A 12,892-nucleotide genomic window follows, 5' to 3' on the forward strand; every position below is an offset into this window, starting at 1 on the left:
AGAATTACAAGACACTTCTGAAAGAAATTAAAGAAGACACAAAAAGATGGAAAGATACTCCATGCTCTTGGATTGGAAGAATTAACATTGTGAAAATGTCTATACTACCCAAAGTGATCTACAGAGTCAATGCAATCCCCATCAAAATACCAATGACATTCTTCACAGAAATGTAAAAAACAATTTGACCTTTCATATGAAAAAACAAAAGACCCCAAATAGCCAAAGCAATCCTGAGCAAAATGAAAAAAAAACAAAGCCAGAGGCATAACTCTGCATGACTTCAAATTATACTACAAAGCTGTTGTAACCAAAACAGCATGGTACTGGTATAAAAATAGACATTCAGACCAGTGGAATAGAATAGAGAACTCAGAAATCACTCCTCAGGCTTATAACCATCTGATATTAGACAATGGCAACAAAGATCTACATTGGGGAAAAGATTGCCTCTTCAATGAGTGGTGCTGGGAAAACTGGATATCCATATGCGGAAGAATGAAACTAGATATGCATCTCTCACCATACACTAAAATCAACTCAAAATGTGCTCAATCATATGTGGGAGCTAAGAGAGAAAGGAAGGAAGGAAAGAAAGACCATAGTAGTGCCATGGTCTAACAAAGGGAGGGAACATTCCTAGGGCTACAAATAGGAGTGGAGGGGAGAAGGGGTGGGGGAGGGAGGTTGGGGGATAATTGGGAGGGGACAAAGTGTACAAAAGTAATTTCTGGTAATGGGTATGCCCCCAGTATGAATCTGGCCCTCACATCATGGGCAGGAGGGGGACAATTAGCTTTGTATCTCATGAATATTCTTAATAAATAAATAAATAAACAAATAAATAAATGCTAAAAAGGGAGTTCTTCAAGCTGAAATGAAAGAATGTTAATTAGTAACATTAAAATATATGAAAGTTAAAAACTCATTATAAAGAAGCATATAGTCAAAATCAGAATATTCTAATACTGTACTAGGGTGGTGCATAAATCACTTTCAACTCTAGTATAAAAGTTAAAAGACATAAGTATTAAAAATAAGTTTAGCTACAATAATTTGTTAATGGATATACAACATAAAAATATGTAAATTCTGGCATCAATTGCATAAAATGTGGTTGGGGAGAAGTTAAAAAACAATTTTTGTATGCAGTCAAAGTTAAGTTGATATAAGCTTAAAATAGACTGTTGTGACTGTTTTATGTATGCCTCATGGTAATCATAAGAAAAAAACCCATACTAGATACATGAAAGATGAAGAGAAAGGAATCAAAGCATACCACTACAGAAAATTATCAAGTCACAAAGGGAGGCAGCATGAGAGGATGAAAGTAACTAAAAAGTAGTCATAAAACAATTACCAAAATGGCAATAGTAAGTCCTTACCTGTCAATAATTACTTTGATTATAAATGAATTGAATTCCTCAATAAAAAGATAAAGAGTGGCTGAATGGATTTAAAAAAAAAATCCAAGTATATGCAGCCTAGAAGAGACTCACTTCAGCTTTAAAGACAACAGAAACTAACAGTGAAAAGATAAGAGAATAAGTTATACCACATAAATGGTAAGCAAAAGAGAGGAGAAGTAGATACTTAGACAAAATAGACTATGTCAAAATTGTCAAAAGAGACAAAGAAGTTCATTATATAATGATAACTGATAAAGGGGTTGATTAAGAGGATATAACAATTTTAAATATATAATAAGTGGTGGGCTTCCAGTCAAGATGGCAGAATAGATGGCCCCCAGTGTTACTCTCTCCCACAAATCAACCAATTTACAACTATAAAAAAGCAACAGCAGCCAAGCCAGGGCCACTAGAGCTCAGGCGAAAAGGAGGAGAGAAACACAGATTGCATAAAGGTCGGAGAAACCACAATAAGAGAAAGAAAAAAAAGCTCTGACCATTTCATGCCATGACTGCTTTAAGGCTGGAGCTGCTGTGCACACGGAGCAGGAGCCAGCAAAAGCTGCAGGTGTGCCCTTCAGATGGAGTTGTGTGGAGGTGCCAGGGGACAGGAGGGCCTTAGTGGCCCCCAGGCCAGCAAGATGACTAATAGTGTTCCTGTGGACCCACATAGGAGCAAGGAGCCACAACAACTGAAAAAAAGGAGCCACCCAGAGGCCAGTGAGTCATCGCAAGGGGCCAGCACATGGCCCATCCCATGGGAAGTGTTTGCAGCACGAGCAGTGGGGGAGATGGGTCCACTGGGGAAACACTGGGGCACAGCAAGGACAGCTGATCTGTCCCCCAATCAGTGTAGGACCACTCAGAGGAGACTGGTCAGGAATATAGAATTGCATGGGGTGCAGTTTGATGAAAAGACTCAGGCCCAGATTGGAATTTCTACACAACCCAGGTGCACCAGGTCTCTGGAGAGCAGGAAGTACCTATAAGGTCAACCACTAAAACCTGAGCTGCACAAAAAGCCTTCCCTAGGGAATCAGCAGCAAAGCAGCAATTTAGCTCAACCACAGAGCTCAAGTATTGGTCCCCACAGCAAGTTCCCCCATTTTAGAAGTAAGCAAAGGACAAAAACATGAATGGAACTGGAAACCATCATGTTAAGTGAAGTAAGGCACAGAAAGACAAATACCAGATGATCTCTGTTATTGATTTCTAATTTTATACTTCTGTCACTGGAAAAGATACTTAATATAAATTTAATCTTATATTTGTTAATTTGTTTTGTGGCCTAACATAACCTACCTTTGAGAATGTTCACAGAACACGCACTTGAAAACAATGTGCGTTGTGTTGATATTGGGTGAAATTTTCTATTTGCATCTGTTACATCCATTTGGTTATAAAGTTGCTTAAGTTCTCTGTTTCCTTGATTTGCTGTCCAGATGATTTATCCATTGTTGGAAGTGGGGTATTGAAGTCCCCTACTATTATTGTATTGCTGTCTATTTCTCTCTTCAGGTCTGTTAATATTTTGCTGTATATATTTAGGTGTTCTGATGCTGGCCACTTATTAGATATTTATTTATTTATTTTTATTTTTTTAATTTTTTAATTTAAAAAAAATTTTATTGAATCATAATTGATTACACATATTTTGGGGGTTCAATATTGAGATATGTTGATCAAATCAATATTACTAGCATATACATTGCTACAAATCATACTTATACTTTTTTTTTTTTTTTACAAATCATACTTATTCTTTATGTCCCTTGTCCAATCCCACCATATCCCCCAGTCCCTCCCCCATCCCTTCTAATTACCCTAGATTTCTTTTCTCCTTCTGAAAGAGTAACGGTTACTCTGTTGATTTGTCACCTAGATGATCTGTCCAATGCTGAGAGGTGTGTTCAGATCCCCCAGTATTATCATAGAGCAGATGCTTCTTCTGTCACTCTGGAATGGGCTCTGTAGAGAGAGACATCCTCTTCTTTCTTAGGTCTCACTCATATGTGGATTCTTAAAAAAAAAAAAATAGTGGTCTCACAGAAGTAGAGAGTAGAATAATGGTTACCAGAGGCTTGGAGAGGAGGAGAAGGGATGTTCTAATGTTATCTACCCTAAGTGAATCATTGTGCAGTATATGCATGTATTGAAACAACAAACTGAATCTCACAAAAATAAGTATAAATAAAATTGAAAAAAAGAAAAAGAAAAGCCCAGAACCTGATGGCTTCACTGGTGAAGTCTACCACATACTTAATGAAGAATTAACACCAATTCTTCCAAAAAATTAAAAAGGAGGGAACACTTCCAAATTTGTTTTATAAGGCCAGCATTACCCCGATACCAAAGTCAGACAAAGACACTGTAAAAAAAGAAAATTACAGGCCAACATGCCTGATGAACATAGAAGCAAATATATATATCCTCAACAAAATGCTAGCAAACCAAATTCAACAGCACATTAAAGAAATCATACACCACAATTAAACAGGACTTATCCCTGGGATGCAAGGATGGTTCAACATATGCAAATCAATAAATGTGATATACCATATTAAGATAATGAATGATAAAAATTATATGTTCATCACAACAGATACAGAAAAAGCATCTGACAAAATATGACATTCTTTCATGATAAAAACTCTAAAAAAATCAGGTACAGAGGAATGTACTTCAACATAATAAAGGCCATATGACATGCCTACAGCTAAGATCATACTCAATGGTGAAAAGCTAATAAAAGCTTTTCCTCTAAGATCAGGAACAAGACAAGGATGCCTACTCTGTACACTTTTATTCAACATAGTACTGGAAGTCCTAGCCAGAGCAATTATGCAAGACAAAGACATAAAAGTCACCCAAGTAGGGTAGGAAGAAGCAAAATAGTCTCTATTTTCAAATGGCATGATCTCATATAAAGTAAATTCTAAAGACTCCACCAAAAAATGTTAGAACTCATAAACAAATTCAGTAAAGTTGTAGGATACAAAATCAACATACAAAATCAGTGGCATTTCTACAGGCTAACAAGGAAATATCTCATAAAGAAATCAAAAGAACAATCCCATCTATAATACCATCTAATCAATAAGTTCATGGGAAAAATTGTATTATGTTTAAATTCTATTTTTCCATGAACTTTTTGAAGTACCCTCTTGTATATGTGTGTGTGTGTGTGTGTGTGTGTGTGTAAATGTAATCTTCCTTTGGAAATGTCTAAGGAGGGCATCCAAAACCAATTTGAAAACACATACATCGATCTCATTTTTTATTGCAATTAAAATTTTCTTCTAGTTGAGGTCATTCTTCCATAGCACCGGGCTAAGACAAGATGTAGCCATATGTAGTTTGTTTCACCTGTAAATGTAAATTTCTGCGAAAACAGTATGAAAAAAAAAAACGAAAAAAGAAGCTATTTAGACTTTTAGGCTTGTTATCAGAGTTCTTTCAGATGGGCCTTTATTACTTTGGTGAAGGTTTGCTTGCATATATTCTGAAGAATGAGGTTAAGACATGGTGAAGCTCAGTTAGGGTGCCACTAATTTAGAAGTGCTCTCTCATAGTTGAGGTGCAACTCTAGAGCTGTGCTGTCCAATATGGTGGCCACTAATTACGTGTAGGTATTCAGATATAAATTAAATAAATTAAGATTAAAAATTCCTCAGTCACAATAGCCACATTTCAAGTGCTCAATAACCACACGTGGCTATGGGCTGTTATATTAAACAGTACAAGACATAGAACATTTCTATCATTACAGAAAGTTCTATTGATAGCATTGCTCTAGAAGCTCAAAATTTTTAAGAAGTAGTATCAGGACCAAATCATCTGAATGACAGCAGTCCATCACTTGGAGCATTTTTGTAATTCCTCTTTGGAAACGGTTGCAGAGCCCCTTTACAAGCCCATGAAGAAAACATCTTGTTTCATTTATCCTGAGCTTATTGAGTGTGCTTCTCAACAGCATACTCCAGATAGTTGCTACATGTGGGGGATTCAAGGAGTAATTAGACATGGTCCTTCCCCTCTATGCCACGACTTACTAGTGGAAAAAACAACTAAGATGTAATGTACAAGTGTACAAAGGTAAGTATGTATAATATGCTCTGGGAGTAGAAAGAAAGAAATGATTCTAATTAGGGCATTAAGAAAATGCCCTCTGGGCTGGCCCTGTGGCTCACTCGGGAGAGTGCAGCGCTGGTAGCGCCGAGGCCGCGGGTTCGGATCCTATATAGGGATGGCTGGTGCGCTCACTGGCTGAGCGTGGTGTGGACGACACCGTGCCGAGGGTTATGACCCCCTTACCGGTCAGAAAAAAAAAAAAGAAAGAAAGAAAAGAAAATGCCTTCTTTTCAAAGGATTTAGGTGAATGCCATACTAGGGGATTTGGGTTTTTATCAGAAAGGTTTTTAAAGACTATTGAAGTATTGAAGCGTTTTTAAACAAAGGACTGGCAAGAAATTATTTTGAAGAGGTCATTCTGGTAGCAATTAGAGCAAGTAAGAAACTAAAGGAAAGACCAGTTGGCAGTCTGTGGAAATATTTTCTTCATTTTGCTAATTTGTACATTCTATTTTTTTCTGTAATGACAATGTATTTTTTACAAAGAAAAGTTACTTTTTAAATAGTAATTTTTTAAAGCCACAATCTTTCTACCTAAAGAAGAGTTGGTTTCTTTTTTAAGTTTATTTATTTATTTATTTATTTAACATTCTATGATGTTGTTGCAGAGCAGGTGGGGGGAGGGGGAGAGGGGAAAGGAATGGAAATAGTGTGGGAGGAGGAAGGAAGAGGGGTGGGGTTGAGGCCTGTGGAACCCCCCACATTCCTGCAGGGGAGACCAAGGGGCTTCCAGCGGTGTCTTGGTCATTGCTGGGCTGGGTGCAGATGTCAGGGGTGTGTGGCTGAAGCCCTTGACCCTCATCACCCCAGCTTCAGAGAGCTGGGGCCACTTACTAAGGAAGAGTTTTAGCGATGTTTTAAACAATGTCAACGTGGCTAAAATAAGTGTATTTCCCCAAGTTTACTACTTAGTTGAAATGTGAAAAAGTTGTTTTCTTAAAAAATAAAGTTGTACTAGTTCACAGTTATACTTTCCATAATTATGGTATTAGTATTAATTATAAACCATTCTTCCATGACCTGTCAGGACCTACTTTGTATTAGTATGTGAAATTAAAATGTTATCTATAATTAGACCTTCCATTACCTTATACTTTGGTCTTTCCTTCTCTGGCAATTAAACGAGTTCTCTAGCCCCCACTCCTCAAAACCCTATTCATCATGGAATAAATAAAAAATCCGATTCCCCATGAGCTCAGGTTTTCCATCTGGACTTAAGAAAGGTGAAATATTTCTCCTACCTCACTCCCAGTTTTTCCAAGGCTAATGAGTTTACACCTGGATGCCATCACTGCTGCCCTTCTCACTGACACTTAGCATAACTGAAGTATCTTCTCCACACCTTTGTAGAGAAGGGCCAGAACTCTCTGTATATCCTGCTCCGTAACCCTCTCTTCTCCTACCTGGGCTCCCAGAAGCACGTTGGTGGCTGCTGGGAATGTTGCTTTCAAAACCACAAGTCCCCTCAAAGCTAACTTTCTACAGCTTTCCAGTAGCCCCCAATCCCACCCTCCAACTCCCATCCAGAGGTGTGTATGAAGGACAGATGAGGTGGTGAATTGAGAGCAACAGATTTAATAGGAAGTAAAAGCAGACATCAATGAATTACTTTTGATATGAAACTCACAGGTGAATCAATCAGTGAACTTGTTTAGAAATGGGTTATTATCTACTTTGGTGAAGTAGCAGAAATTAAAATTCTGGCTTGCCTTGTTTTGCCAATATTTAAGCATTTTGTCCTGTTGAATGTGACGACATGTACAGACACTTTTATTTAGTCTCACACATGAGAAGAGAAAGCATAAGGCATGTAATCCAAGTGGCTTCTCATCCAAGCATTTTTATAGCAAATTACTAAATCTAGTTGAAAACAATAGGAAAGAGAACACTTTTCCCCCAGTATTTGTTCTATGAACTAGATTTAGCAGCACAGAATATCCCGAATTCTAGTTAAAGTAACGGCTTTATTTTATAAAAGAACATTTGAGTTGTTGCTGTATCAATTATCCACATGCTGACCTGCTAAAAGAATAAAGGTATTTCCTCTCTAAGGGATGAGTATTTTGGAGGTTTAAGAAGGAAAGAAAACTCTGAAACAGAATTCAAGAACAATAGAAAGGAGGAGGAGGATTCAAAGTAATGTCTGTATACATCATTTCCCTCCAAGGCTAGTTAGCACTGAAATACTTTCTGTTGACTATATGGCACTTACTCCATACCTTTTGTTAATTAACAAGTAAATAGGGGGTGACCTCCACTGTATTGAAAATAGAAAGCCTTTCTACACATGAAAGTCAGAATTTATCATTTAGAAGGCAATCTTGAATACTAATTATTGCATTCATTACATTGCTTGCTTCAGATCTGCTTGTTACAAACTCTGGGTTTGAAAAACATGCAACTTCATTTCATGATGCACTGTAACTAGTACTTAATTATACTAATAACTTGAATTATGTAAAACGATAACCCCCAAATCATCTTTCGGTTTGTTTCAAAGATATTTTTGGTTCTTATGTGAATCTGGATATCCTTGATCTGAAAATACACGCAACTTGGAGTAAAATAATGAAGCCACAACCTAAAAATCTGAAGACCTGAATGTCGAAAATTTCCTACTTTTCATAGGCGATACAGCGAATTCTTACTTTCTACCTTCTCTTAGATCAGCAGGTGTCTCCGCCGCTCCAGTAGGCTGAGAAAAGGAAAGGAGCCGGCGATGAGAAAGGAAATTCTTTTGGGGGGGGCGGTATTTTAATATCATGATTAAAAGCTCTCCTCAGTTTTAAAGTTCTTACCCATATCTTCTAATGATCTGACATTGAGGATTATGCAGCAGAGTTGGAGCATGTTCATCTGTAACTTGTAAAAGGAAAGGAACAAGGAAGGGACAGGAGACAAAGGGATGCGGGGAGGCAGCGACACGTAGGCACGTGGGGACGGGAAGACAGAGGCGGATCTGGCAGTCAAAAAGGGGGATGAGAGGAACAGGAATGTGAAGTGTGACCTGGCCTTCCTGCCCTATGGGCGGGGAGGAGAGGAGAAAAGGTGGGGCTCACTACGTCGCTCTACCCCAACCCCCAGGATTTTTATAGCTGAAGGCCATCGGAGCGTGTAGAGAGAAAGGGTCGGTCGCTAAGAAAGGCAAGGCTGTGCCCCGAGGATGCGCAGGCCTGCGGCCCAGGAGGGCGGGCAGGGATAAGACGGACAAGCAGCGGCCCAAGGCAGACGGCTTCGTGGGCTCTGGGGAGAAAACGGCAAAAGGCCACTAGCCCTCATCCCTGGGCGCAGGGCTCTCGCTAACAGTCAAAGCGCTCCGGACCAGGGCTGTCCGTGAAGGGTCGGCCGTGCTTCCACCCAGTCTTCTAAGTGCCACTTGGACACTCTCTGTCCCTGCCCGACCCTGGCAGGCCTCGCCCTGTTTCCCCCGCGTCTAGGCCCTCGTGCAGGGCCCGGCGCCGAGTCCCCTCTCCGTCATCTCGGTCGACAGTCTGCAAACAACATGGCGGCCGGGCGTCGACCGCGGCACCTCCTCTCCCAGCCCTCGGATTGACGAGGGTGTCTACGTCCAGAGCCCCAGACTCGCTACCAGCGAGCTCCGGGCCAAGCGGGGGAGGTTAGCGAGAGGAACCCGCGCGAGAGGGAAAGAGCGGCTTCCGCCGGCCGGGCGCGCGCGGGGGTGGCGGGAGGGCGGGCCGGGCGCGCGGCCTCGGGCTCGCGCGCGGAGTCGCGGACGCGGGGGTGGCGCGGCGGCGGCGGTTGGAAGCGGCATCCCAGAGCCCTCTCGCGGCCGCGGCAGCAGCAGCGCCAGCCCCAGCAGCAGCAGGCCGGCCGGCCGCCGCCGCCGCCTCGCGCTCCCGCCGCCCGGCCCGACATGAGTGAGGCGGCTCGGGTGCCCTCGCCCTCCGCGCCGCCGGGGGAGGAGGCGGCCGCGCCTGAGGAGAAGAAAGGGAAGGAGCCGGAACGCGAGAAGCTGCCTCCCATCGTGTCGGCCAGCGCTGGCGCGACTGCGGTAGGTGCGGCGAGGGGGCCGCGGGGCGCCCCGACGGCAGGCGTCGGGAGGGAGGACGACCGGGCGACGGGCGCCCCGAAGCCCGCGTCTTCCCCGGGAACCCCCGAGCCGCCCGGGAAGATGCAGCCAGGCCACCCTGCCCTGGGCCGAAATAAGAGGTGTGCCTGGTGGGCAGCCCCGAACACTTTGCGAGCTGCACCTTCCACCTTCGGGAAATGGGGTGGAGGAGGCGGGGGTGGCTCCGCTGGACTTTTTGGGTCGTTTGCTGGGATTTTGACCCCCACTTTCTCTAAGGGAATGCCCTGCATCTTGGAGTCGGCATAATCTGTTGGATAAGCTTAGGTGTCAGGCAGGCGGGAGTGGGTTTTCCGCGGAGGTACCCGCCTGCCTTGGAGGCGCGGAGATTTGTGCCTTTTCTTCGCTTTTCTTTCCCTTCCCCCTCCAGACTGAACAGGCTCTGCAGCGAGTTTCCACTTAATTGTGACCTTTCCGTTGCTGTCAGGGTAGTGGGAGGAAGACGCATCAGTGATGGTTTTATTTTTCGTATGATACAGACATGTGACTTAAGGGGGAGGGGAGTGGGCTTTTTGAACCTTTTTTTTTGAAACTCAAGTTATCTAAGCTTGACAGAGATGATTTTCCAGCTGGATTTTCCTAAGGCTTCTTTGGAGAGCGCTCTCAGGCTTCAAACTGCATATTGCCGGATGATGTCATGGGCTAGCCCCCTCCCCCCTTCCCTGTTTTTACTGGTGGTTGTGCCTCTGGTTACATTGGAACACAATAAAAAATCAGCTTCTGATTTTGAGATTTTTATTGGACATAATATTTAAATGCTTTTTGGAAGTTTGCTTTGATATATTTAAAGGTCATGACTTGTCATGCAGTTGTATGTGACAAAATAGTAAAGTTTACTGAACATTATACATTTTCTTTATTCCTACCTGCAATTCGCGTCTTAAAACCTTCCTCTTAAATGACTAAGAATTTACTAAAATAGCTCACTCTTCTTTAAAGTATTAGTATTAGGAATAATGTTTTGATTCAGTAGGTTTTTCAAAAATATCTAAGGGAAATTGTTAAAACAAGCTCTTTAAGTTCAATCAGTGCAGCAAATTATGGACAGTAATGATACATTTTAAAGTATAGCAACAATGGGTAAGTTGGAGCTGCTGTTAGGGATTACCATGGGAAATGCTTTGAAGGAATTTGCCACCCAACTGTTTGTAGATCTGGTTCCTACTGCTGGTACCCTTGGTTTTCAGAGCTAATACATAGGAAGTTCTTAACTCACACATAGTGTTCTGACAGTTAATTTCTAAGTTGGTGGTTTTTGGATTTTTTTCTGTATATTTAAAAAAAATTTTTTTTAATTTCTTTTATTGAAACATAATTGATTATATATATTCATGGGGTACAGAGTTGAATATCAATACCTGTGTACAATATTTTATGATCAAATCATGATAATTAGCATATGCATCATTACAAAATCTAAGTTGGTTGTTTAAAACCATAAATGCACCAGCTTAATAGAAATAGTTACATGAGTGGGTTTAGATCCTCAAGCAAGCATCCTCCCTAAAACCTACCTATTTCTGTAACCGAAATATTGAAGGTTTGAAATAAAAAATTGATACAGGGTGAGTATAGGCTTACAGTCTGTTATCTAAAGCCCCTGGGCTTTGGAATTATAAGTTTTTCAGATTTTAGAAAAGTAATTCTGTACATATACCGTATATTATATAATACCAACAGTGGGGACCTGCCCATTTCCCCATAATCAAGCATATTATAGCTGCAGTGAAATTTATGTGTGTTCATGCTAAACCTATACAGGATAAAGTCAGGCGGTTAGTCGCCTCATGTCAGTTCAGGTCAGTACATGTTTTTGCCACCAAATGAACTGCAACAAAACATTTAATTTTCAAGAATGTGTATGATTTGGGAATCGTAAATAAAAGGATTATGGACTCATACTATTAACCAAAGAGAAGAGAAAAGTTCAAATCTTGAATTAAAATTTGAAAAGAAATGGGTTGGAATAGAAGAGGATGAGGACAAATAGAAAACCCTGAGATTCTGAAGCAGTTTCTGGTGCCTCATAAGGTCTTTCAGCATCCATACCATTGTTTGTTTATTTGTTTGTTTTTAATGAGTTGTTTTTTAATTTTAACATTTATTTGTGTTTGTGGAATATGGTGTGTTGTTTCAATATATGCATGTACTGTACATTGACTCAGGATGGATAGCATAGCTTTGTGTGAAAAGCCTAAGTCAGGAAAACATATCTTTGGTCTTTCCAAATGGCAGGAAAGCCAGGAGAGCTGAGATAATGAATATTGAGTTTACCAGTAGGTGGGAAAGGCCTTGGTGGAGGTGGGGGTGGGAGAAAGTCTCGATGTGGGGAAGGGGTAGGCAGGGAAAGCCAGCTTGTGGGCTGTTCAGTTGTTTTTCAGCCTCTTTCTGGATTATATAGAGCTCCTGAAAGTTTGCTTAAAGAACCTAATTGCCATCAATAACTTTTCCTTTGAACCATTTTAGTGACTCTTCCTTTTTTCCTCACGTTAACCACTCTTTCTGGATTGAGTTTATAAATCTATGAGTTTATCAATTCAAGTGACCCTAATAGTGGCTTTTTCAAAGAATCATTGTGGAAACAATTTGGAGTGACAGCTCACTAAAGTAAATAGAAGGCCAGATTATTATGACCCTAATTAAGGTTGAAGAGTTTGAGCTCTATTCTGGTATTACCGAGACACTGAATGTTTAAAGAAGGTACAAGGGTGGGAGAGAAAGTGCTGGAAAGGGCAGTCCCAAAGTTATTGATCCTAAGACTACCTAAATGTGAGAGAAGTCCATTCCAGCCAAGAGGTGCCTAATACAAATCTGACTGACCATAGAGCTACCTTGGTAGCATATTGAAGTCGTGATTCCCACATCTCACCCTCAAGTACTAGATGTTTTCAAAGTTTGATTTCTAGTGGAACCACCTGGGGAACTTCTATCCAGACCCAAATGCAGACCAGTTAAATTAGAATTTCTGGGGATGAGGCTCAGGCATTTTATTTTTATTTATTCATTTATTTTTAATTCTGGCGTAGCTAAGATTGAAAGTTGACACTTTACATACTGAATCAGAATCTCCATGGGTGAGGCCCAGGAATCTGTATTTTTAACTAGTTCACAGAGCAGCATTTAAAATTGATGGCAAGAGGTGTGGATTAAGTGAAGGAGGGACCGCAGAAATCAGGAGTGGTGGGAGAATTGAAAGAAATGGCAGTTAGAGTGGTTCTAGTTAGAGATGCTCAAGAGGCTCATGGTAGAGTACTCAGAGGACTGT

The 12,892-nt window shown here is 41.1% G+C and overlaps 1 protein-coding gene across 4 annotated transcripts in view; it reads left to right on the plus strand.

Annotated features, from left to right (window-relative positions):
* Positions 1–9,352: 9,352 nt before the first annotated feature.
* Positions 9,353–12,892, plus strand: part of HECTD2 (HECT domain E3 ubiquitin protein ligase 2) — an 82,450-nt gene continuing 78,910 nt past the window's right edge. For all 4 annotated transcript variants that reach the window (XR_010024039.1, XR_010024040.1, XM_063101992.1 and 1 more), the window contains exon 1: positions 9,353–9,552. Coding sequence is in view for 2 of the 4 variants with exons in the window: in XM_063101992.1 (XP_062958062.1) it covers positions 9,415–9,552 (138 nt within the window). In the remaining 2 variants the exon portion in view is untranslated. The remainder of the gene's footprint in view (positions 9,553–12,892) is intronic.

Source organism: Cynocephalus volans, chromosome 7 (genome assembly GCF_027409185.1).
Source record: "Cynocephalus volans isolate mCynVol1 chromosome 7, mCynVol1.pri, whole genome shotgun sequence".
Classification (NCBI taxonomy): Eukaryota; Metazoa; Chordata; class Mammalia; order Dermoptera; family Cynocephalidae; genus Cynocephalus; species Cynocephalus volans.